Below are 27,344 nucleotides of genomic sequence, written 5' to 3'. Positions count from 1 at the left end.
GAAATAAACAAGTGTCCTCTTTATATATGGTTGACCGACATTATCGGAAATTTCGTTTTAGATTTGTTATAGGAGATCCACACTATTTGGCTTTTTTATCTCTTTCTTTCGTGAGTGAATTAGTTAGTGAGTTAGTTCATTATAAACTCGCATAGGAGTGTTAATCAAAGTGGGGATTATACATTAGGGTGCACAATGTTTATCGTATACTTAAAAAGAACTTTTTTATTTTAAAAAAAAAACACACTACTTAAAATTAAAGAACGTGTAAATTTATATTTATAAAAGAATAAAGGTTATAATAAAAAGAATATATAGTAAATAAACACTGAAGATAAAAGAACATATACCTCTTAAATTTAAATTTGAAAAAGGATTCTTTAGTTGCAAAATTTAAGGAAGCAAATAACAATAATTTTTTAAAATTATAGACTCAAAAAATGATAAAACAACGTAGTTTAAAAAAGGTGCACCATACTCTACATGCACTTGGGTGCATGTACTTATTTGCGAGTGTTAATGAGTCGTGGTGGTTTATAAATTATTTGAGTTCGACTTAATTAAAATTTGATTCTAGCGAGTTTGATTCGAGATTGATATCGGTTCGAGATCTTAATGAGCGGAACCTAAACTATCTTAGGATCGACTTGAAAGCTCGTGAAAATAGGCGCGTTATTTTTAAAATTACTAAAAATATTTCATTAATGTTTAAATATAAGATAAAAATAATAATTATGGAAAAGAAATTATAGTCTTGAATTGTAGGACACTAAGGGGAAAAACGGAAGGACTGCGGTGCAAGGGATGCGTTTTTCAAAAAACGCAGCCTTTTTTTTATTAGGAAATTAAGTCAGCCTAAGAGCTAACCCCTACAAGGCTATTAGCCTGTAGGAAACAGTAAACACCAACACATTGACTGGTAAGGCATGCATAGCATGCTAAGAAAATACCCCAACATAGTGCTGGGGGTAAGCATCGAACCCCTGACCTCAGGGACCAAGGGGGAGCGCTCTACCCACTTGAGCTAACTTCTATTAATCGTGAAGGGTTGCGGTTATTATTTCAATGGGCGGGCTTTTAAAATATTCAACACTCCTTATTAAATTCTCATTCTCTCTCCTCTCTCACAAATCTCACGCACAAATCTTCAGATCTTCACACCACCACCACACCCCATCTTCTGTTGCTCACACCACTCTCGTCTCCTCTGCATCTCGTCGGAGCTCCGTGCATGGCCGCCGCTCTAGCCTTCTCCTTCTTCGTACTCGTGCGTAGCCAGATGTTAGCCTACTCAATCTCTTCTTCTTCGTCGTGCCTGTCCTGCTCATTGTTGCGCGTTGCTTCATAGTTGAACGATGCCACTGCGCGTCACACCACTCACGTCTCCTCTTGTCGCCGCTCACACCACCACACCCCCTCTTCTCGCGCGCACCACTCGTGTCTCCTTTGTCTTCGCTCACATCAGATCTAGAATTAGTTTGTTTTTTATTTTAGTTTGTCATTTTTTTTGTATATGTTGGTTTTTGATGGTATTTTTCGTATTTTTTGTTAATTTTAGGTTTTTTAGTTTTATGGAATTAATTTGAGATGGTTCGAGATTAATTTGAGATATAGGGTTCGAGATTTATTCGTTTTTTATCAATTTAGTTTTTCGAATTTCAGTTTTTATTTTATTTTGTGGAATTAATTTGATTTTATGTTGTTGATTCGTTTGAGAGAGATTTATGTTCAAATTTTGTCTTGATATTGTTATGAGAATCAGTATTTTAGTTTAATTTGGATGATCTTTGTGAATTTGATTGCTGAAGATTGTTTTGCTGTTGCGAGAAAAGGGGATATATCATCGAGGATATATATATACTACTTCATAGAGTACTTAAACAAAACAGATACTGCTTTGATGATGATTGCAGCGAATGCGAATCCTATTTATCTTTCTTTCTCTCACTCATCAATCATCAACATCTTTTGTTCTAATCTATTGGACACCGATCAAAAGATGATTAGAAGGGGATATATTTTCTTTACAGATTTTACTTAGTTTTTCGAAATTCTCGCTGTTAAACAAATTAGAAGGCAGAAGTGGTGAAAAAAATATTTCCATAAATATTTCTTGATATTTAGGAGTAAAATAATGCAAAACAAGAAAAAAATATTGTTTTTTTGGGTCAAAAGGGCTGCGGTTATGATCAAAACCGCAGATTGTACAAAGAAGGGTTGCGGTTTAGGCCCAAAATTGCCTAAACCGCATTCCTCCACTAGTGGGACCATATTAAATAGTTAAAGGTCATATGTTCAATAAACTAGAAAAATAAGGAAACTTAAACCTTCTAAAAAAAGAAAGAAAGGCAAAAACAATAAAAAAAAATGAGAGAGATATTGTCCTTGTACTAAGTGATGCAACATGTAATACTATCCTTTTATGCACGCGATGCGTGCGATGATATTTTTAGGCCTAATAGTAAGTAGTAAACAAACTGAAAATGCAAGTTAGTATTTAAGTTCACCTCTATTTTGCATTGTGAATAAGATTCTTCCATGTTCTTTTTATGCTGTTATTCATTTTTGTGATTTTGAATAGTTTTTTGTTTCTCAAGTCTTATATGCGCATGTTCTTTTATAATCAGTATGAAGTTCTTTACAAAATATCGTCATGTTCTTTTTTTTTGGTTTTATTCATTTTTGTAATTTATAGTAGCTTTTGATATGAATTTCAGTAATTTCCCTATGATCCCAAAATTGTAACCGAAAAGTATAATACAATTTCAGTTTTTTTTCCTTGTCTAACTTCTAAATTCTGATTTCACAAATTGATATTTAAGAATTTTCCTCATTTTAATTTTTTCTCCTTTATTAAATGTTCACACTTTGAGTTTCAGTTATATTTGAAAGGAATTTTAAGTTTTGATTTCGTATGAAATGTTCATATTTAATTTTTCTCCTTTTCTAAATTTGAACACTTTGAGTTTCAATTATAGGTGAAATGAAAATTTCAAATTTTTTATACACAATCTGATTTTGCATGAATTGATTTTCGCAAATTAATGTAAATTTCTTTTTTTTTTCTAAAAATGGATTTTTGCAAAAGTTGTTCGAAAAAAGGTTTGATATTGTTTTGTTTTTCAAAATTTATCTCTAAACATGGATAACAAAAGTTTTGGGCAAAAATTTTATTTTGGAATTTAATAAAAAGAACTAAATTTGTAACTTTTTCATCAGTGTCATAAATGAATCAAATTTCATACACATCTTGTTTTCTGATTTAATATGAAAACGAATCAAATTTGAGTCTAATTATATAAAATCTCTTTTCAACTAATTGCTATTATCTCCATTTTTTCAACTACATAACAGTCGACTAATGTGAAATAACTTTGAAGATTAAAAGTACCTATTTGAAAGTTCGCAAATCACCGATGGACGAATGTGTGATATCACTGTCAAAATCTTATGTTTTTTTCAAATTTGTGTTTATAGGTAATTTTTGTGAATATGTAATTGTGAATGATTATTAAGAACAGTGATTTATAAGTGAATTTTGTGAATGTTTTTGTATGTATTGACGTCCTAGTATATTACTTTTAATTTGTAAGTTAATTTTTAGTTTTTGTAAAGTTTCCTGATCATTTGAGTGGTTTGCGTGATTTGCTCAATTCTATGAGTGATTTGTAAAGTTTCCTCATATAAGTGATTTTTGATTGGTTGTTGAAAATTAATTTCCGGTGGCTTTGTTTGACCCCCATTTTGGTATTGAGATTTCTTTTGTGAATCAGAAAGGGAAGGGGGGCAAAATAGTCAGTTCAAAAGAGGACATTGTTGCTCCCCCTTCCCTTATGTAATAAAGATTTGAAGAAAATCACTTAGACATGTACTAAAGAGGAAAAAGGATAAAACATTATTAGAATTTCACCGTTGTAGAGAGGCAGGTCTATAAAAGGACGAATCCTTATTAAAAGCAAACATCAAAGTGAAATGCATTGTCCCACATTGCTATAATATAATGTGTGTTAAATGCTTGGTAAAAGAAAGCTTTGACTCAACGATCCCTTACAGTTGACCTTTTATTTGTTTGGGACTTGCAATTAACAAGTGTTTGGTTGGACCTTTGAACGATTAAATGTTTGGGCTTTATAAAATATAACCTTGGATTTGCTTTTAGGTAAATGTGAATTTCGAACTTTCTGAGCCTATAGACTCGAGCTGAGTTGGAAGTTTTGGACTCGACGAGCCAAATACGTTAAATTTGACGAGCTAGGAGCTCGAAGTGAGTCCAATTAAATATGTTCGAACCGAGCTGTAATCCCCCATATTTTTAAGATATTAAATTAAATAGTTTTAATCATTTTTAATTATTAAAGCTATTTAATTTCAGTATTTGAGAGTAGAAGGGTATTTTGGTCAGTTTACCAAAAGAGTATTTGAGTATTTCCATAAAGAAGTATTTTAGTATTTTCAAGAAAGTATTTTATTAATATTAGTAGGAAGATTATTTTGGAAATTGATCATCAAATGTATTTTGACAATTTGATGAGTAAGGGCATTTTAGTCTTTTACCCAAATTGAACACCACTATAAAAAGGGAAACCCTAAGTTTTCCATCCTTTTACTAGCCACTTTCTTCAAAAAAGGAGTAAGGAGGATTCTTTTTCTCTCAAACTTGTTCATCTTCAAGTAAGTTCTTCAAGAAATTTCTTCAATAATTCTAGCTTCTAATCTAGTTTTGTTTTTGAAAATTTTAGGGAGATCTTGCAAGTACCAAAGGAAAGTAGAAAGGTTATTTTTCTGAATTTATTTTCTTCTTTTTCTTTTCTTCCTCTTTAATTTCGGACTCCCCTCCCCCTTGAGTTTTTCCGGCCACCATCGCGGTGGGGCGCCGGCGAGATGCTGCCTGGCCACTGCCAGCAGTGGTGGCGACGGCGAGCCACAGTGAGTGCCGCCTGCCACTGCTGCGTCGGTGGTGGTGCGGGTGGTGCTCGTGGTGGCCGCCGGTAAGTTTAAGTTTTTGTGTTGTGGTTTTCGAACCACATGTAAAAAAAAAAAAAAAATTCTGTTATTATTTTAATTTAATTACAGCAGCAATTAAGTTGTTAAATAATTATTTTTATGAAGTTTTAAGTACGAGTTTATAGTGGGTTTTGCCTACTAGTAAAGGTTTTCAAATTATGACTTTAAAAATAGTTTTTAAAGCATTTGTAAGAAAAATCAGCTTTATTAGTATATTTAAAATGCTGATTTTAATAATTAAGTAGCTTTGAATTGTTGTTGGAAGTACTAATTGATAGTACTTTATTGTTGGTAGGTTTCAAGAATAATTAAAGTCAGTCAAACTTTTGACTGTTGATTTTTGTGTAATCAAGGTACATACACTTTGACCTTGACTTTAGTAGTTTCAAAGGATTATATTATTTTATTGAGCATGAGGAGTAAGGAGAGGCTTATGCCTTGAAATTGTTTGAGTATATGTTGAGAACTTAGAAAGGAGATTAGGAATGGAACTTTTGAGTTATTCCTATATTTGAAAAGCATGTGATTGATGATTATTGCTTTTGAGCATGATTAAAGTTATTAAAGTTACTCTTGAAGTTATGGCTTGCCTATGAATATTTTATTGAGCGTGGTCTCATTTGAGGTTATATATTTTACTGAGCATGGTCTGATTAGAAGTTTTATATATTATTGAGCAAGGTCTCATGAGAAGTTATATTTTGTTGAGCAAGGTCTCACAAGTTTCAAGTTATTGAGCAAGGTCTCACAAGTTAAAGTTATTGAGCAAGGACTCACAAGTAGTTGAATCATTGAGCAATGACTCAATTGATTGGATCATGGATCCTTAAGAAAGTAAAAAAAGGACTCATGGAGTCATTAAAGTAATAAGATGAGCAAGGTCTCAAAGAATTTAGAATTGAGTTAACTATGGTGTTTGTTGCATTCACTTGTTAAAGAAAGATAATAAATTAATTTATGTGCTAGATGTATTATTGTGACTGTGTCTCACATAATGGGCTTTGGCAATAAAACTCTTGGGATGGATCCCCCATGAGTATTGAACATAAGGGGGGAGTTAGTGTGAAACTATACTCCTGCATATAGCTTAGCATGACGATGTTAATGCTTTTATTTTATCGAGCAAGTTTATGGAATTCCAATTTTCAAGATCTTTGAGTGGACTAGGTGTCACTCGTATTCTTTATCTCTGAGATGTTGAGTCTAGAGGCTCACTCTCACCCTCGTTCATTATTAACAAGCTTAAATTTCTCGAGTCAAGTTATTTAAAGTTCATGGAACTTTAGTAAGAGGTGTGGGATCTCTTACACAAGAAATAGTAGCCCGTATGACTCCAAGAGGAGGACGGTGCCCGTTCATTGCCAAATAATAATAAAAGAAAGTATTTAGTAAGTTCAGTTATACGCTTGTCGCATGTAGAGTCATAAGAAGAGCAAGCCGAAGTGATTGAGGATTGCATGCATTATTATTCGCATTAGTTAGTTGTGTTATATACTCAGCGTTGCTGATGTATGTGTTTCTCTGTTTCTTTTGGTTGTTGTTTTTCCTCAACAACCCTGTGATGATCCATTTGGTGAGCAGAGTTTAGAGAAGAAGTTGCAGGTACAAGTTCTTGATGTGCATGGAAATCATAAGCATTCGGATGGGAGTTTTAGTACACGAGTACTTTCTTATTTAAGTTATCTTGAATTTTATATTTGACTTACTTGACCAATGGGGTCAAGGTTTGACTTTTGAATATGGGACTAGTATGGGATAGTCTCGGAGTTTGTAATTCATTTACATACTTTCTTATTTCCGTTGTATTAAAGTATTTTCAGTTTATATTAAAAGACTTCCGCTGTATTATCTGATTAGCCTTACGTATTATCATGCGTGGCATAACAACTCCCGCAATTTCTCCTAGTTTATTAAAGGAGGAGTCGTGGGGTTGTTACACGAGCCTACTCAAGTTCGTCCTCGATTCGTCACGTACTCACGTTAACACCCATACACCCGGGTGTACTATGTGCAAGGTACACCCAATACTAAGTTTTGCTCGTTTCAAACTCTCATTTTTTTAGTACATTTGCTCATTTTCAAATGACCAATGAGCAAAAAAACCTAGCCTTTGATGTATTGTGTTCACGATACACCCTATTGTATGATAAAAAAAATTATGAGTTTGTTGCGTGACGAGTTGTCAGTTGTCACACCTTATTGTGGTCATAATTTGTGATTTTTACATAAGAAAACATTGACATCTTGTTAGATTCACTTTGTCATATAGTTCTATAACATTATTTTTTTGTAACATATATTTACAAACGCATGTTGATATTGAATTCTAAAATACTGTGTTGGCGAGGTAAAAAGTAAACTGAATTGTAATTAATGATAAGAAAAATGGCGAGAGTTTGAGAGTATAATAGATAAAAATTGATATGGGTTTTTTTTATTGTGTAGAATATTGAAATATAAAAATCATTCATAGTCGAGTAGTAAGTTGATAAAAAAACAATGTTAATTGATACTCACTTTGTTTTTTTAAATTATTTCTTCTTTGGATTGCACAGTCTTGAATGCACATTTTTATCTTGAATATCACTGTACATTGGTAAAAATAAATAATTTTAAAAGTTAATATTTTAGAAATGTGCATCAAAATGAATCTAAAAAGGTCATACAGTAATGCACACTCATATAATCAATCAATCAATCAATATATATATATATATATATATATATATATATATATATATATATATATATAATATATATATATATATATATATATATATATATATATATATAAGAGGAACTTTTCGGGAGCATAGAGCGCGCCACCTAGGATTGCCATGTCATCTTATCTATTATAACTATTGCCACGTCATCTTATTAATTTAGAGATAATAAAATTTAGAGTTTGAGAGATAATAAAAATATAACTAGAAATCTATGATAAGTACTACTATACTATATATTCACTCTACGGCTATGATTCACGTATAAAATCACAAAATAAAATAAAAAAAACCTGATTCTTGAGATTTGCCTAAACCATACGATAACATCTAATGAACTGCTGCAAATCTACTAAAGTAGCTAACATTTTCAATGACAGCTTCTTTGCATTTGTGGCCATTCAATATATACTTTATTTTATTTTTAAACTTTTATTATAGTGATATACTGATATACTCTGATATACTCTGATATGTTAGTTGACAATACCAGTCAACATGCCTTCACATATTAGAGATGGAAACTGTTACGTAGTATGAAACTAGTAAACTAATACAACAACTCCCAACTTCGGATTCTTGATTTGGAGACTTGTGCAACAATGATTGGGCTCGGATCCCGATACAGACTTCTGACCAGCAACCTGCAAAAAGGGACCACCCTGGAGGGTTGGGTGGTATTTCTCCCTCCGATGCTTAAGTCAGATATCAGGGATATGAAGGAACTTTTAGAGAGAAAAAATAGAGAGAGAGAGAGAGAGAGAATTGATGGCAGAATAACATTACTATGCTCTGAAAAACGTACCTTTCCCCTGATTTCAAGGACTATTTATACTGTTTGAAATGACTGTTGTACCTTGATGTCACCCTAATTTGGGAGCATCTGATTGGCTAAACAGTAAAATGGGGACACGTGGCAGGTGCTGATTGGCCAATACACCTCACCTTTATGCAGAGATGTAGGCTGCCTTAGCTAGGCCTAAGTATAATTTTTTGGGCCATAAGAGGGGCTTTAGTATACCTTTTCCAGTGAAATGTACTTTTAGCCATATAACCTTCTGACCCTGTGTACTTTACCTCCCTGAGCATGCGCCACGTGTAGGGCCCTGATGAGGCCACGTGTCATCTTGGTAGCCCTTGCAATACTAACTTTATATCAATTTTTTATAAACTTTATTAATAGATAATTAAAGATATTAAAGATAATTTAAAAATAAGGGTATAATGATAAATATTTTAACAATTCTTTTTCTACTATAATAATGGGTTTGGGCATGATTTTTAAGAAAATGAAAAAAATGTGTAGTTTAGCATAGAGGTACTCCTTTAATTAACAAGTGTAGGGGATAAGTAAACCCTTAATAAAGTAAACACAACTTTATGAGGCAATTTGATGAATAATTAATGATGATTTTATTAATATTGACAATTATAGTTGTTTTTTTTTACTAAAAGTTGATTGGTCCAAATAGATAATTAACAGATGAAGTATGTAAATTAAATCGTGTTGAAAAATCTCATTTTACAGTAACACAAAATCAATAATATTAACAAAAAATTACAAAAAAAATATATAAAAAACAACCCGTGCAACGCACGAGCTTCAAAACTAGTTCTTATATATTGGTGATTATTTATAGTTGAAGTTTGACAATTTGCATATACGGAGGGAAGAAAAAAAATATAAGGAGGGAGTATAAATAATATAGATTCACAAATATTATCTCAATTCATTAAAAGAAACAAGAAGTAATATATGCGTACTTATTGACCTAATTGTGAAGTTTGACAATTTTGTACAATTCTTCAATTGTTCTTTAAAAATCTGAAAAGAATTAAGTAATATTTGAAAAATAATTTTAATATCCCTGATAAATATATCTTATATTTTAATATAAAGTTAAATCAATCAATGGTTTAGATTTAACATTATAAATAAATACTACATTGTTGTAAATAAACAGAAGAGGAAGAGAGAATCGTCTTGTATATCTTATTCCATGTAGTCCGGTATATATATATACAATACAATAGTTAGGGTTTGCTTGGAGAACAAAACCCTAGAATATCCCGGATATATTAACGGGGGTATAATGGGCATCCATATTATATTTCATAACACTCCCCCTTGGATGTCCATTATACAAAATAAAAATTTCTCTCTTAAAATAAAATATTTTAATGCGCGTAAGATGCTGCCTCATTAAAAACCTTACCAGGAAAACCCAGTGGGAAAAACCATGGTTAAGGGAAAAAGAGTGCAGCGCGCATCTACTCCCCCTCATGATTACATAACTTGAGATCTTTGAGACGACGTAATCCAATACGGTAAACTAATTTCTTGAAAGTAGCGGTGGGAAGTGCCTTGGTGAATAGGTCTGCCAAATTTTCACTTGAACGAATCTGTAGAACCTGTACATCACCATTCTTCTGCAGTTCATGGGTGAAGAAAAATTTTGGTAAAATGTGTTTTGTTCTATCACCCTTGATGTATCCTTCCTTGAGCTGTGCAATGCATGCTGCATTATCCTCATACATAACTGTTGGAGCTTCTTTCCCTATAGATATGCCACAATCTTCTCGTATATGTTGAATTACGGACCTTAACCATACACATTCACGACTAGCTTCGTGGATAGCTAAAATCTCTGCATGGTTGGAAGAAGTGGCTGCAATGGTTTGCTTCATGGAACGCCAAGAAATGGCAGTACCACCACTTGTGAACACATATCCTGTTTGTGATCGAGCATTATGGGGATCAGACAAATACCCTGCATCTGCAAAACCAATTAAGTCTTCTTTGGGTTGGTTAGAAAAGAATAAACCCATATCTTCGTTCCTTGGAGGTAACGAAGTACATGTTTTATTCCATTCCAATTCCTTCGAGTTGGACATGAGCTAAACCTTGCTAGCAAGTTCACAGGAAAGATATGTCAGGTCTCGTATGGCTAGCAAGATACATCAATGCCCCTATTGCACTTAAGTATGGTACTTCAGGACCAAGGATTTCTTCATTGATTTCTCGAGGACGGAATGGGTCTTTATCAACATCAAGTGATCTTACAACCATTGGGCTACTCAACGGTGTGCTTGATCCAAATAAAACCTTTTTAACACCTTTTCCGTATATGTTGTTTGATGCACAAGGATTCCATTCTTTAGATGCTCAATTTGTAGCCCCAAGCAAAATTTTGTCTTTCCAAGATCTTTCATCTCAAATTCTTTCTTCAAATATTCCACTGTGTGTGAAATCTCTTCAGGGGTCCCAATAATATTTAAATCATCAACATACACTGCAATTATTACAAATCCTGCCCCAAATTTCTTTATAAAAATGCATGGACTGATAGGGTCATTCTTATAGCCTTCACTTAAAAGTACTCACTGAGGCGATTATACCACATAGCCCTGATTGCTTCAATCCATAAAGAGATCTGTTTAATTTTATGCAGTAATGTTCTCGAGAATTAGAATTTGCTGCTTCTGGCAGTTTAAATCCTTCTGGGACTTTCATATAAATGTCATTGTCCAGTGGCCCATATAAGTAGGCTGTGACTACATCCATTAAACGTAAATCAAGTCCTTCTCTTATTGCCAGACTAATAAGAAATCTGAAAGTAGTTGCGTCCACCACAGGGGAGTATGTTTCTTCATAATCAATTCCAGGTCTTTGTGAGAATCCTTGTGCAACTAAACGTGCTTTGTATCTCACAATTTCACCATCTTCATTCTTCTTTCGCACAAAGACCCATTTATGTCCCACTGGTTTACACCTTTAGGTGTACGGACTACTGGTCCAAAGACTTCTCTCTTTGCAAGAGATTTTAATTCTGCCTCAATTGCTTCCTTCCATTTTGGCCAATTATCACTTTGTGCACACTCTTCAATCGCCTCAGTGAGTACTTGTTAAGTGAAGGTTATAAGAATGACCCTATCAGTCCATGCATTTTTATAAAGAAATTTGGGGAAGGATTTGTAATAATTGCAGTGTATGTTGATGATTTAAATATTATTGGGACCCCTGAAGAGATTTCACACACAGTGGAATATTTGAAGAAAGAATTTGAGATGAAAGATCTTGGAAAGACAAAATTTTGCTTGGGGCTACAGATTGAGCATCTAAAGAATGGAATCCTTGTGCATCAATGATTTCAAATTTCGTTCCCATAGGCAGTAATATATTTGCTCTTCCGGAGCCTTCAATTATCTTTGTACTACCTGATATAGTACTCACACTAGTTTCTTTCATTGTCAAATAAGAGAAATATCTGGCATAAATCTTCACCACTCATTGCTAACTGAACTTGAGGGGCATTCATATTCTTCAAATAAATGAAATAACAATAATAATAAGAATAACTAAATAACCAAAATTTAACAATGTCATATAAAATCATAGTACTAACAAATAAAATCTAAAATAAAATAACATAATCCAAACAAAAATCCATAGTAATAACTTAATAAACGAAAACGAAGTTTTATTCTTTAAAAAGGCCATAATCTAATCTAAGGATTAATTATTCCCTTCAGGGGTGGTGAAGAAATCAGCAACTTCCAGGTGAGTTGTATTGCCACAATCAAAATCACCTTCGCCATCTTCGTACACAAGATTTGTTTCTACTTTTTTCCCTTTTGCTTCAATGATTGTTGATAGAGGTCAACCAAGTGTTTTGGTGTACGACACGTACGAGACCAATGACCTTTTCCTCCACATCTGTAACATACATTGGTCACGTTCTCATTTTTATCTTTCTCTTGTTTGTTATCATCTTTATTGTCCCCCTTCTGGTGGGAATATGAATTCTGGAAATAACCACCTTGGCCTCGGCCTCGACCTCGACCATATCCGTATCCACGTCCACGTCCACGACCTCGACCATGTCCATATCCATGTCCACGTCCACGTCCACGACCACTATTGTTGGCATGATATTTTTCTTTCCCATTATGGGATGTCGCATTCGCTTCAGGGAATGGAGCAGAACCAGTTGGACGTGATTCATGATTTTTCATCAGTAGCTCATTATTTTGCTCAGCCACAAGGAGACAAGATATAAGTTCAGAATATTTCTTAAATTCCTTTTCACGGTATTGTGTCTGCAGGACAACATTATTCGCATGAAAGGTAGTGTATGTTTTCTCTAGCATTTCTGCATCAGTGATTTTCTCTCCACTAATTTCAACTGTGAAGTAATTCTGAACATAGCTGAGTTATATTCACTTACAGACTTAAAGTCTTGTAGTCTTAGATGTAACCAGTCATAACGAGCTTTGGGTAGTATTACAGTTTTCTGGTGGTCATACCTTTCCTTTAGATTACTCCAAAAGACTTGTGGATCTTTCACAGTCAAGTACTCAATCTTAAGACCTTCATGGAGTGGTGGCGAAGAAATATCATAGCCTTAGCTTTGTTTTGACTTGTTGCTTTATTGCCTGCTTTGATTGTATCACCAAGGTCTTTTGCATCTAGGTGAATTTCAGCGTCTAACACCCAAGACAAATAGTTCTTTCCAGTAATATCAAGGGCCGCAAATTCAAGCTTTGTAAGGTTCGACATAGTATACTATATACAAGTGAATATTGCGAAATTAGGACTTTATATCAAATTGTAATTCAAAATTGTGGTTTAAGTAATTCATATAGTAGGGAATGTAAGAATATAATTTGAATAAATAATGTTCCTATAGTATTGCTATATATCCAGTATAATATGATACATGTTTTAGACGCAGGAATAAAACAGATTATAGAAAACCAATAGTAACCAAACTAAATACAGAGTCAAGTCTAATATAATACCACCAAGTTGTAATTTAATAACAAACAAGCAAAATAAATAGTCTGCTAATATGAAGAAAAAAAAATAGAATAAGGTCCGTAAAGAGCATACACTGCCTTCTCTGCTCTAAGAACTAATAGGCTACAAAGCACTAAAAAGCATAAATGCTATGACTATGAGCTGCTACACAGAAGTTCAATGTGTATATGGATGACTCACAAGTTGCAATTGTAAAGGTCATTATATCAATTGCATTCACAAAAATGATTATCCTATGACCAAAGGGAAACCACTAATATATTAAAAAAAACATATGTCTAAGATAATATGCAAGATAAACAAATCTAGATACTTACCCAAGTGGAAACTTGGACTAATTGACTAAAAAAAAAACTCTTATAAATCTTATATTGATTAAGAAACTTAATAAAAAAAATCACGTCATTTCGCGACCCAAGAAACAATAAAAAATAGATCCATGAATGCACACCACAACATAAAAAAACATAGCAAAGAACATAGCTTTTATTATTATTATTATTATTATTATGCAAATAGAGGTTGCCAAGTTGGAGAGAAACACTAATAACCAAAACTTGATATTATCGCATGAAGATAATTTTGTCAAGATTTAAAGAAAGATCAGTGAACAACCAAACACACATGAAACAATGATTACCAACAGTTAAACAAAACAATTTAACAGAAGTGTAGATGACGTGATAAAATAATTTAACAAAAGTGATAAAACTTTACCTCAATCACAGATGATTTTCTTGGTTTCTTGTTTGCTCAGTCGGCTAGGGTTTGGTGCTGATAACGTGTTGTAAATAAACAGAAGAGGAAGAGAGAATCGTCTTGTATATCTTATTCCATGTAGTCCGGTATATATATATACAATACAATAGTTAGGGTTTGCTTGGAGAACAAAACCTTAGAATATCCTGGATATATTAACGGGGGGCATAATGGGCATCCATATTATATTTCATAACATACATCCAGTTTTTTTATTAGTTTACTCATATTTGTTAGCATAATTTTTCAAGAGCAATAATATGTGGTCCTAAAATGAAAACATAAAACTAGTGGGTCTATTCTTAAAAAAAAAAAAAGAGAAAAGAAATGGATAAACAAATAAGAAACAACCCAAAAAAAAATAGATAAACTAATAAAAACTCGAAGGAGTAGAGTATAATACTAACACTTTATAACGCCTCCAAATTAGGGATGACAATTGACAACTTAGCTTAATTACTAAGTTTCTAAAAATAACCAAGGATGTCTTGGCCTAGTGGTTAAGATTAAGGTGTTGTAAATGATAGGTCACAGGTTCGATCCCCCTCCCCTTCTTTGTACTGTCTTCGTGGCTCATATGGATAAAAAAAACTAAGTTTCTAAAAATTCTGTTAGGTAAGGTTGTGATTGAATCTTGCCTACATTATCATAATTTGCAATGATAAAAGTAAAACTAAGGTAAAAGCAATTGTAAGACTATCGGAAACTATGGACCTATAGGGCTGGGGATCAATTTGGATGGGTTGTATATATAGCCCATGGGCCATATATAGTTGCGAGGTGCTGGCCATTTTATTGCATTCTTCTGTTCAGTTTCCATGGGCCTCAGGCCCTCAACCGATGCATTTATTGGTCTAAACTGGAACCGATATTGCTGGTACTGTTAGGGGGTGTTTGGTTCACTAGTTTTAGGTATGAGGTATGGGGTTTAGAAACCCATGGGGGGAGGTGGGTATGGCTCATACCTTACCTTTAGGTATCAAATAAAAGAAGATTTTTCATTCCTAAATAAAACCAAACACAAGGTATAAGTATCAAGTTCCAAACCCATACCACATTGGTTTCATTCTTGATTCCAAACCCATACCATTGTATGAACCAAACGCCCCCTAGTGATTTCAAATCCAAAGTTTGGAATCAATCTCGTGAATATCTAGAGTTAATATTAGAATTACTCTCGTATATGTTAATGATACATTTTTATAATAAAATCATGTTTTTTTAAAAATAATAGTTGGAAAATACTAGTTTCAAGCAAATTTATTAGTATAATTAGTCTTTTCAGTTTGATTGATTTTTTTTAAAAAATTAACATTAATTCATTGATTTAAGTCGTACGACATCTACAGACTACACTATAAGTCAAAACTAAACAAATACATATCAGAATAAAATAAATACAATTCTAATATGACAAAATCATGATTGATAAGTATATGTAACACTTCTGAAAATATTCGTCTTTCACATCATTGTCTGATGCAACCTTCTGCAAGGGGGTCTGTCGATCTTTTGTAGTTTTGAAGTAGAACTGAATTCAATTCAAGGGACTGTAAATGAAGTCTTGACATCTGTTGCAACTCCACACAAATTTCGATCAACAAATCAACCTCTTAAATAACAAAAACCCAAAAACAAAGTCTCCAAACTTTCGCATGGAGAGAGATAAAACCCAATATATGAATAGAGAGTGAAATTTATTAGAAATATAAACATAAAAACTAGTAACAGAGGAGAAAAGGGGCTTACCACTGTCCAAAAGCTCCCAGGTTGAAAATTAGGATTTTGTGTGAAAGGAGAGAGAAAAGAGAAAAAAAAAGAGAAGGGAGGGTCAGGGATCGAGTTTGGTGTATAATTAATCTTTTTAAAAAATATTCAGAGAGTCAACTTTAATTTTTGAGTATCCGTTTGAATATGTATAATCATATTCTGATAGGTAAAAAGCAGTTTATATCAATTTAATAATTAAAGTAAGTTTAATTAAGTAAAGTGATTGAATTTATGTAAGATAATAAGACGTAAAGTGAATTTAGATTGTTCTTTTTCTTGGAATATTTTGACATCTACGCCACAAAAACAAAGATAATGAGGACTTATTATCACATCTATGTTTCAAATAGTGCATGCTATTTAGTATCAATGTTTTTGGGTATAACTCCATTTACAAAATTATCTATTATAAGTTGTTAAACCAAAAAAAGTACTTTGAATGAAAACTCTATATATGACTGAAATCAAACATTTTACTATTATAAGTTTTTTGTTCTTTACAAATTTCAACCACAAGAAATTTAGTATTGGTTTAATAAAACCAATAATAATTGCATATAAATCGAAGCAAGCAAGAAGCAAACTGCACAAAAAAGTTTATGATGATCGATCATATATATATATATATTCAATTAGTTAAACTAATGTCATTGAATTAGCTATACATAATTAGCTGGAAAATCCTGAATAACTTCAAATGAAGTTATTACAGATCTTCACAAAACAATTTAGCTTCTAGACAATATACCTAACAAATCCATTCTAATTGAGATCAAATGTTTATATAACTCCCTAACTCTTTCTTCTAAGGGTTTTACTCCTTCCTCTAATGCTTTACAACTTCTCCTTAAATTATCAATACTAACACTTCCTTTTGAACACTTCACTTGATCATGTAAGATTCTAGCATCCATGACCATCTTCTCCAATTCATTCATCATCCATGGAGCACTACGCTTTTTTCGATTTTCGGCTTCTTCATTCAAGATCTCTTGCAATGCATTCAAAGAACTTGACCATGTAGTAGGCAACTTAGATCTTATTTTCATATGCCCTTGTCTAGATTTGAATGACAATGCTCTTTGAAGAAGATGGCAACTCATAGTTGCTACTTCTTTAGAACCACTCAAGACTTCATGTAATTTAAGATCTTGATTATCTTCACCATGATTCACATGCATATCTTTTTTTCCCATCAGTCGACATAATTTAGGACCACACTTGTCTAAGGCTGCACATTGTGCCTCCAATTCACCACATTCCTTGAATATCTCTTGACCACGTACATTATCTATTGCTAGTAATCTCATAGATGTTTGTAACGAATCTACATACTTGTGCACCATGTCAATCTTTTCCACCAAACCATTGCACGCATCAAGCAACTCAACATTACTTTCTAAATAAGTATCTATCATCTCGTTATCTATTTTGGATAAAATTATATTGTCAGCTTTTTTGATCACATATTCTTGTGCTACTTTTTGTGTAACAATAGTAGCATCAAGAACATCAACTAGCCAACTAGCACTAGTAAATTCACACTCCGACGATCTAAGTGCATCAAGCTCCCCCGTGATTTCGTCGGAAAATCGAGTTTGTTCCGGCAACGGAGCTACCACTCGTGAACTTGATCGTCTTGTGGTAGTAGTTAGCCGTGAAGAGAGGCTTCTAAGGAAGGATGTAGTCCTCATTTTGATAGTTTGTTGTTTTGGATTAGATTTGAAATTTTTTGTACTTAGAAATGGTATATGTCACATAGTTTATATATAGAAGGTGCACAAACCTTGTAGTAAAATAATTATTGGTGCCCCCATTCCGGAGGCAACAAAAGGTGGGCCCTCTTTGGTGGGTTTTTGTCCCTTGGAAGATTTTAAGGTGGACCAATGACAATATGAAGGGAGACTTAGTGGGTCCCACCATAACTAAATTTGGCAAAATTATTAAGATTGATGATTTGAGTATTACTAATGAGCTGTCTTGGATACTGTGGCCCGTTCAAATCTTGCCACGCATAAAATTAGCATACCCTTAATTTGGATGAGCCATGCATGAATTGTGAGCTTGCCACCCGTTGTATTGAGGGCTTCATATTCATTTCAATTACTATATTTTTTTAGAAAGATAATTGGTACGAAGATAAATCACTGCTAGACTACTAGCATGCAGTGCACATCAACTTAGAGATTAGGTAGGCTAAACAGTTTAAAAGTACATGCCTCAATATATTATTAGCATGAGGATTCGAAACACTAAGCAATACCTTGGAACTCAGGGTAGTATTCAACTGAGTTACCACCTCTCCCTCATTTCAAGTACTAGAGTTTTTTATTAGGAAGGATAATTGGTACGATGACAAACCGCTGGTAGGCTACTAGCATGCAGGGAACACCAACTTAAAGATTAAGTATAAGGCTAAACAAATAAATGCCCCAACATATTGTTAGCATGAAGATTCGAAACACTAAGCAATGTCCTAAAACTCAAGGCGGTTCTCAATTGAACTACCACCTCTCCCTTATTTTAATTATTATATGAAAAACTATGTAATAAGATTTGATGATTAAGTAAACTATAGAAATGTATTGGGAAATAGCAAAGTACTATAATAGGAAATTAGGAATACTAGCTTCTAGTTTGAAATTGAATAGTGTAATATAATTATTTATACACCATTAGTTTAAAAATCAAAGGCAACTAACACCATGTGCAGTAATGGTAGATGACCTTCAAAATATAAAAGGTCCAATTCTATTAGTTGTCCTTCTAAAGGGGAAAAAAAACCTAACTCTAATTACATGTTATTCCTTTTCAATTTTATATAGTATAATGTTGGATGCAAACTTAAAGAGATTAATTAATTTCTATTTGGTGTTTCTTCTCCTCCTAATTTTTTAAAAAAGGCAATTAATGACTCTCTCATATCTTCTTATTCACCAAAAAAATTTAATTTTTATAATTAAATTTAACACAAGACTCCTAATTTTATGCGACAACATGTTAAGATTTAAGAATATAGTATTATTAGTAATTAGTTAGATGTATTCCTGTGGCGTGGACATCTTCAAACAATGAGGCTTCCACATGGCATGCAAAGGACAATGAGCATGGAGTTATGTTGTTGGGTTGTTTGCCACGTCTATAAATCTGCATGAATGCTCCACTTTTGATCTTATATTAACGGAGCTTATATAATGAATATTAGGGTATGGAACTATGGATGTGATATGTGCAACAGTGCAAATGCTTTTAGCAGTGGTGTGGATTAGTATTATATTGCTATAATTAGTTGGAGTTTTGGAATATGGTATCTGACAGTCTGACATGTGGAATTGTGGATGCAGTGAACTAATGTGATCATCATCAATGTTCTATAATATCTTACCAATGATCTTTTAGTAAGATATACTTTTTACCAAGAATATATACTAAGGTGGGTGAGCTAGCTGAAAAAGTTGAATATGGAGTTTTTTAGTTAAGAAACAAGCCAATCTACAAATGATCCATAGTAGCACATAATGTGTATACATTAATTTTCATGTGTGGTTCAAGATAATCACAACATCAGTAGATCTACTTTATGTTAATTTATGAGATAATTAGCTGCCAACAAAAAGCTCTATGAGATCATTGAATAAACTTTATCTATTTCAAGAGATGACTTGTTACTTTTGTATAGGTAATTATAAACATCTCATAAGTATTGGGTGTTGAACGATCATTAGAATATATAGACGGTCTCATTTTAAAGTAAAATTAGACAAACTCAAGCCTACATCATCCTAATGATCTTATTCCATCTCACTCTAACATGACATTATCCCTACATATGTCGCACCAACCTAATCGTCTCTTCTCTTCTCCTACCTTTATTTCCTGTTTAATCTCAAACTACAAGTCTACAACATACAATTTTTAAAAATAATCCTTTACCGAATGGACTAAACTAGTCACTAAATGAATCAAAGAATGTAATTACTGAATATATTGATTTATACATTAAATAGATTAAACTATATATTCACAAAGGTGGTAAGTTCTCTTCTTGATTTTGAACTCGAGTTGCGCCTAATTTTATATTAAAAGTAAGCAGTCTTTTACAAAACCAACTGGTATATATTCAATATAGAGTCCAAATGATTGGATTGCATGAGTCGTTTAAATAGTCCTAATTTGAAAATAGATTGAGGAATTACCTATATTCGAAAAACACCATCAAAGGTGAATTTTTTACAAAAAATCTAAACCTAGGTATCTAGGACTTTCTCTCTCTAAGAGAATTCCCTCACTTTACTGTGAACCCTAAACCCTAGCTTTCATTAGTCAGAAAGGCGCCGCTATCTCCAGAATCCCAAGAAGACATCATCTCTCTCAGATTTTTGCCAGATGGTGCTCATGCATGGAGTTAGTGCCTAGTTTCCTTCACTTAGTGGTAATCACCGCCTTTCTTGCTTTATTTATTACCGATTGTACGTTTCTTTGCCTTCCACTGCATTTACTCCTCAATTACTAACCACCTGTATAATTTAACCTCGCCATGGCTCCTTACCACTCACATCATTCCACCAACTCATCTCCCCAACCACTTTTTCCCTCCCCACGCATGGGTATCCTTATTCAACCCCCCCCCCCCATCTTTTTTTAACCCCCTACCATAAATTGGGCACATGTTGTCGTTGGTATGTTCTTCGATAACTCCCCGCCAAACTCTAGTTTTGTCTCCAATATAGTTAACAATCATTGGGAGACACGTGAACCTATTCGCATCCATCGTACGGGTCCGTACTTTATCTTTGAATGCAACAACCTCTCGGACAAAGAAGCCCTTTTGCACCTCAACACGACAATAATTGATGGTAAGCCCATCACTTTTCGCCCCACTTCTGCCGATCAGGTCCCCACTAGTATTAATTTTAATATGGCAAGGATTTGGGTAAGGGTTCACGATCTCCCGTGGAGTTTCCTTGTGCATGACTGGACGGTCCGTATTTTAAGTCATGTGGGTTTCGTGGAAACTATAGAACACCAAGATCTGGGGTTGCCACAGCACCCTTACCTCCGTGCCAAGCTTATTGTGGATCTTACTCAACCTCTCATTCCGGGCTGCTTCCTTCCTATTCAAGGTGGGCAAGTATCGTGGGTCTATTTTCGTTATGAGGGTATCTTCAAATTCTGCAAGGAGTGCGGGTGTGTTGGTCATAATACGGGGAGATGCTCTTTATCTTTCTATGAGGCACAACGCTTTATCCAACGCCGAGTCCGCAGCTTCGAGGAGGACGGGATGACGGTTCTTCATTCCACTGAGGGTATTCCGCTTTATACAAATATGGTAAGGGGATTGACTGACAGGTTTATTCATCGTAACCCCCGTATCAACTTATGTTCTCTTGGGCCGCGCTGTCGGGCTCCTCCCTTTGATCCATATCTATATCCGCACCTGTATCTCCATGATTATATGGCGGAGAGTAGCTCATCAGAGGAATTTTTTGATGCAGACCCTGAATTTCGGCCTCATCATTTGGGCTACAACCACCAGTACTATTCAGATGACAATTCCCAGAATCACACTAACTCGCCTCCCGACTTTTCGAACGCCTCTCCGAATCAAGTTACTCCTACTCGATGGGAGGAAAATATTACGCCTTCTCCTGGGCGACGTTTTGGTGTTGGGTTGGCTTCTAGAGCCTCGGTTACCTCCCAAGCTCGCGAACCTCCTTCTCACCAGCTGCCCATTCAACCTTTGGATCTGAATCAACTCCCTTCTCAAGCTGCTCATGAAGCTTCGAACTTTCCGATTGGTCATAGTGATGCTACTCCCTTGACTCAAGCGCCCGTGGGTGGGCAGGGTACGCTGGAAGAAGTGGTGCGAGGTGGCTGGTTTATAAGGGTTCCAGGACCCATGGAAGCTGGCCCAAGTAATTGGCTTGAACGCGCTTATTCTCAGCCAAGTGGGACTTTGATCGATGAACATGCACAGATGGGTGTTCCTCCTTCTTTGCCTTCCCCAACCAAACCTGTCGAGCTGCAAAATATTTCACGTCTCATTAATGACAGGTTCAGACTCTCTCCCCCTATTGTTGCCGATTTTTTTAATCCTATGTTGCAGAATGGTACGGTCGGGATTGATGCTGCTTCGGATTCGGAGGCTAGTGATGATCGTTATTCTCCAACATCGCCTCTAAATTTTTCCCACATAGGGTCTGAGTCGAGTTCATCCACGGGGTATACCCCAGCAGATTACCTTCCGGGTGAGTATGCTCAGGATATTGTGTTGGCCCTGCCATGCCCTTCATCTGCTTTTCCGGGGAAAAAGCGAAGGCATGAACCACATCTTCGCAGCCAATCAGCTAATAGTTACTTTCAGTATGAAGTTAATGTCTGTGACGCGCGGTTTAAGAGGCAGAAGAGCCGGCTAGAGGATTGGGATGCTAAGGGGGGCCTTAATGTGGCTTGTGGGTTGGACAAAGCAATTGTCCATGGGAAAGCTATCACTGATCTCCAAATGGCTGAGGTTTGTGGAGTCTCCTTTGATGTTACTTCTCATCATCCACTAATGAAGAAACGTCAGGCTGCTACCTCACCTTCTGACCCTTCTGGGGTCTGGTCGCTGAAACGTAGTAAAGCTACGGAGGCTAATGAGTCTGCTTCGCATATGGATATCCCAGCTAATGAGGACCTGTTGCACCTCTCTTTGTCAATTTCCTCTATTAAGCAAAGTGCTGAAAGGGTAGTGGTTGACCCGGTTCAACCACCGTCGTCCAAATGAGTGTAATCTCCTGGAATTGTCGAGGGCTCAATGACTCATCTAGCCCGACAATTCCCTATCTCAGGTGGCTTCTTTCGACTCAACGTCCATCTTTTTTGTTCCTCCAAGAAACTAAAACATGTGTGCAATATGTGGCTAATCTTCTTAGAACTACTTATCCTTCAAGTTTTTGTGGTGTAGATGCGGATAATACTAGGGGTGGTTTGGTTGTGTTTTGCTGGGGTCCTTTCTCTATGGATGTTGTAGCAAGTAGTAGGTATTATGTACTGTGTAAAATAACTACTATAAATGGAAAAGTCTGGTATTATCTTTTCTTGTATGGAGCGTCCCAATTAGAGCGTCGACCGGCCCTATGGCATGAACTATTTCAACTTCTGCGTCCCTTGTCTACTTATGCCATCATTGGAGATATAAATCAGGTTGATGCTTATGCTGATAAACTAGGGGGTACCACTCATATCCGAGGCTGGGAGGATATAGTAAATTGGAAACATGACCTAAACTTGAGGGATGTGCCCTTTCATGGCCCTCGGTTCACTTGGACAAATAATCATAGTGATTCTGGCCTCATCATGGAACGTTTAGACCGAGCCTATGCGTCCCACGAATGGTTTGAGGAATTTCCGCTCACAACTGTTCGTAACTTCCCAATAGTTCATTCAGATCATGCGCCTATTTTGTTGCACCCTACCCCCGACTTGGCACAGTGTCGACGTCCGTATCAAATTGAAAATTGGTGTTTGCGCCAACCTGAGATTTTATTATTCATTCAAGAAACTTGGCGCCTTTGTATTGCTGGTTCCCCTTTATATGTCATTACCCGTAAATTATCCCTACTTCGGAAAAAGTTGCAAACTTGGTGTCTGGATCGTCGGTTATTTTGGGGTGTAAATTGGAAGAGTATCTTTGATGAGCTGCAAGCGTCAGGGGCCCGAGTGCAAACGCTTCCTCAGGGGATTGCTTTAGTCTCTAGGCACCGGGAACTTCTACGTCTTGCATCTTTGGGCATGCATTACTGGAATCAACGTATTAAGGACAGGCATCTCCAATTGGGTGATTTACCATCTAAACTATTATTTAATCGCATTCGTCAACGACATGCGCAAAATCGTATTTTCATTCTTCGCACTTCGGATGACCGCTGGGTTGATGATCCACACGACATTGAAGGCTTGCTCCTGGACCATTTCAAAAGTATCTTAGCACCAACCCAGGATGGGTCTGATAACCAAAGTAATCCGGGTGACGAAATTGATTTGGTTTTGCGTGATCTGGATCTCCCCCGTCTGTCCAGCATTGATCAACAGGATCTCCTACAACCTATAACGGGCGTCGAAGTTCAGGAAGCCATGTTTGATATTGCTAACGACAAATCGCCGGGGACGGACGGCTTCCCTGCTAAGTTTTTCAAACTGCAGTGGCCTACTGTCGGGTTGTCAGTTATCCAAGCAGTCCAACATTTTTTTGCTACTGGGCACCTACTGCATGAATGCAATGCTACGCTGCTATTCCTAATCCCCAAAGTTTCGCCGCCGGAAGAGGTCAGCCAGTTTCGGCCAATTAGCTTGTGCAATGTTATTTATAAGTGTATTACAAAGTGTATGGTCCGCCGCATGAAACACCTTCTTCCCCGGCTTATATCGGAAAATCAAACTGCTTTCGTTCCTGGACGCCAGATGGATGATAATATATTGATTGCACATGAACTGACTCATATACTTAACAAACAGCGCTCGGGAACGCGCCACTTGGCCGCGCTAAAACTAGATATGAGTAAGGCTTATGACCGAGTAAATTGGCTGTTCATCTTGAAAGTTCTTGCAGCGTATGGCTTTCCAAGCTACTGGATTCAATTGGTTCACCAATGCATTTCAACGGTCTCCTATCAAATTCTTATAAATGGTGCTACTACGCCGGCTTTCTCTCCTTCATGTGGTTTACGGCAAGGTGATCCCTTGTCGCCTTATTTATTCATCTTCTGCATGGACATTCTTTCACGAATGACAACTCTTGCAACGGAACGCAAGCTCTTCCAGGGTATTAAGATTGGTCGTCGAGGACCAGTGATCTCCCATCTATTTTTTGCAGATGACGCTTTATTTTTTGTCCGGGCTTCTGAGCCGAGTTGTGCTGCTCTAAAGGACACAGTTATGCGCTTCTGCAAAATTTCAGGTCAAATGCTTAACCTTCGCAAATCTTTTGTCAAATTAAGCCCCAACACTTCCACTGACATGCAGCAGAGATATAAGGATATTCTACAAATGGATGTTCAAACATCGCTTGGGGTTTATTTAGGTTCTCCTATTGATATTCAAGGTTCAAGGGTCCAATATTTTACTCCGCTTCTGGATTCAATTTCGACAAAGATCTCTGGTTGGAACCACTGTGCGCTTTCTCAACCGACAAAATTGATAATAATCAATTCCATTCTGGTTGCGTCTATCCTGCACCATCTTTCGGTGTTTGCCATTCCGACAACTATACTCAACAAACTGGATTCCATGCTTATCCGGTTCTTCTGGAGGAATTCGAATCATCAAGGAATACATTGGAAGGCCAAGGCTACTCTTCACCAACCTAAAAGTCAGGGTGGTCTGGGGATCCGCAGGCTTGGGTGCTTTAACAATGCACTTCTTATGAAAAAAGTGTGGAGGATTTTCCACCAACCACATCTTCTCATTTCTAAAGTTTTTAGGGGTACGCCTCCGATGCAGTCATGGATCCATTCTCCTAAAACAAACGTTTCTCTGGGACGCACCAGCCTACTTCGTGCTAGCTCCCAACTACAGCGACTTTGTGCTTGGAAGGTGGGTAACGGTATTTCGCTTAAGGCGGCCTCCCATGCATGGGTTCATGGGAAGGTTCCAGTATTCAGAGATTGCATTTCTCTTAGGGAGGCTTATAACACTTCTGTTGCTAGTCTCATTCTACCTGGTCATCGAGGGTGGAATGTAGGGAAAATCCACCAACTGTTCGTCCCAGGTGATGCGCGTCAGATACAAGGTCTTGAACTCCCGTCCAACCCCCAAGTGTTGGATACACCTTACTGGCCTTTCTCTATGACCGGGATTTACTCTACCAAATCAGGTTACTGTGCTCTGTTACCTCATCAGCAAAACCATATTCATAGCATGACACCCCCGCCTTCCTCCGGTTTTTTCCAGAGACTTTGGGGGTTGAGCATCATGCCTAAATGGAAATTATTCGTTTGGAAGCTTTGGCATAACTGCCTCGCAACCTCGTCTAATCTTTCCTATCGTGGATTGACCCTCGCTGACCAGTGTTTGACTTGTCTGCACGACGGTGAGGATTCCACTCACATCTTCCGGGAGTGCCCCATTGCTTGTGAAGCTTGGGAACGGTCGAGCCTCCATATGGTCGTGTCTCATCAGCCTCTTCTTGCGATTGACTTATGGCTCGAATATTGGCTTGAAAAATTTATTAAGGAAGATGGTCTTCAAAGCCCTCGGGTGCCGCTGTTCATAGGTATTCTCTGGGCGATATGGAAAACGAGGAATGACCAGGTCTTCAGGAACCAACGTGCCACTTTAGCCACTCTAGTGGCTCATCTGCAAGATAGTGAGGACCAGCACCATAAGTTTAGCCTTCAAGGCGCTCAGGCTATTTCGTCTCGGAACCTCCGAGATGCTATTCACCCCCCAGGATTCTCGAGTGTCAATCTTGGAGGCTCTTATGCTAGCGGCCCTCCTATTGTTATTCAAACGGATGGCTCATGGGATGCAGAGTCGGGACATGGGGGTGCGGGTTGGGTGCCGGTCATTCAGCCGACTCAAGGCGACTTCAAGTTTGGTGTTTTCATGTTTGCTTCTTCTGCGATCCATTCTGAAGCAGCAGCCTGCCTCCATGCCCTTCGGTGGGCGCGCTCTAATAGCTTATTCAATGTTGTTATTTTCACCGACTCCGCTCGGCTGGTTGATTTCGCCGAATTTCGGACCACACCAGACATCTCCATTCAACATACGCTCAATGATATTTGGGAGGCAGCGTCCTCGCTCCACTGGTGTTGTCTAGTCAAGGTAACACGTTCACAAGTTCAACAGGCACATGAGATTGCGAACCAATGCCGGCGGCAGCGTTTAGTTTTTACTTAGTTTAGTTTTGCTTGTACGTTTTGGTTGATGTCAAAAAAAAAAAAAAAAAAGAAAAAAAAAAGAAAAAGAAAAACACACAAGTTCCTATGCTTGTGCTAACCCAAATCCATCACTAATTAACCCTGAAGAGTAGATTACAACCCTAACTCACAAAAGGATTAAATCTTAAGAAACTTCAACGGCTAGCTAGAAATAATAAGCTTGTGCGTGAAATTGCGCAAATGATCCTCACAAACACATTCGACCTAATTACCTTAATTCAATCACTAAAACCCCTTGTCCATTTTTCTCTCTCTTCCTTCATTACTCTCTTTCCTCTTTTCTGTCCAAGTATGTGTTTAATGGTCGTCTATTAATATAGATGACTCAACTAAAGATTAATTATAATT

At 36.2% G+C, this 27,344-nt stretch overlaps 1 protein-coding gene and 1 long non-coding RNA gene across 2 annotated transcripts; both read left to right on the top strand.

Moving 5' to 3' along the window:
• The first annotated feature begins 4,610 nt into the window (after positions 1 to 4,610).
• On the top strand, positions 4,611 to 6,857 carry LOC130591012 (uncharacterized). The gene is made up of 3 exons (XR_008968889.1): positions 4,611 to 4,773; positions 5,300 to 5,357; positions 6,586 to 6,857. It is a non-coding gene; the product is annotated as an uncharacterized LOC130591012 (long non-coding RNA).
• A 15,982-nt stretch (positions 6,858 to 22,839) lies between these two features.
• Positions 22,840 to 26,955, top strand: LOC125496784 (uncharacterized). Its single transcript, XM_048642361.1, has one exon. It carries the CDS (start codon positions 22,840 to 22,842, stop codon positions 26,953 to 26,955), a length of 4,116 nt encoding a protein of 1,371 aa, XP_048498318.1.
• Positions 26,956 to 27,344: the final 389 nt, after the last annotated feature.

This window comes from Beta vulgaris, chromosome 4 (assembly GCF_026745355.1).
Source record: "Beta vulgaris subsp. vulgaris cultivar EL10 chromosome 4, EL10.2, whole genome shotgun sequence".
Classification (NCBI taxonomy): domain Eukaryota; kingdom Viridiplantae; phylum Streptophyta; class Magnoliopsida; order Caryophyllales; family Amaranthaceae; genus Beta; species Beta vulgaris.
Note: the sequence above shows the minus strand (reverse complement) of the source record. Positions and strands in the feature narration are given on the sequence as shown.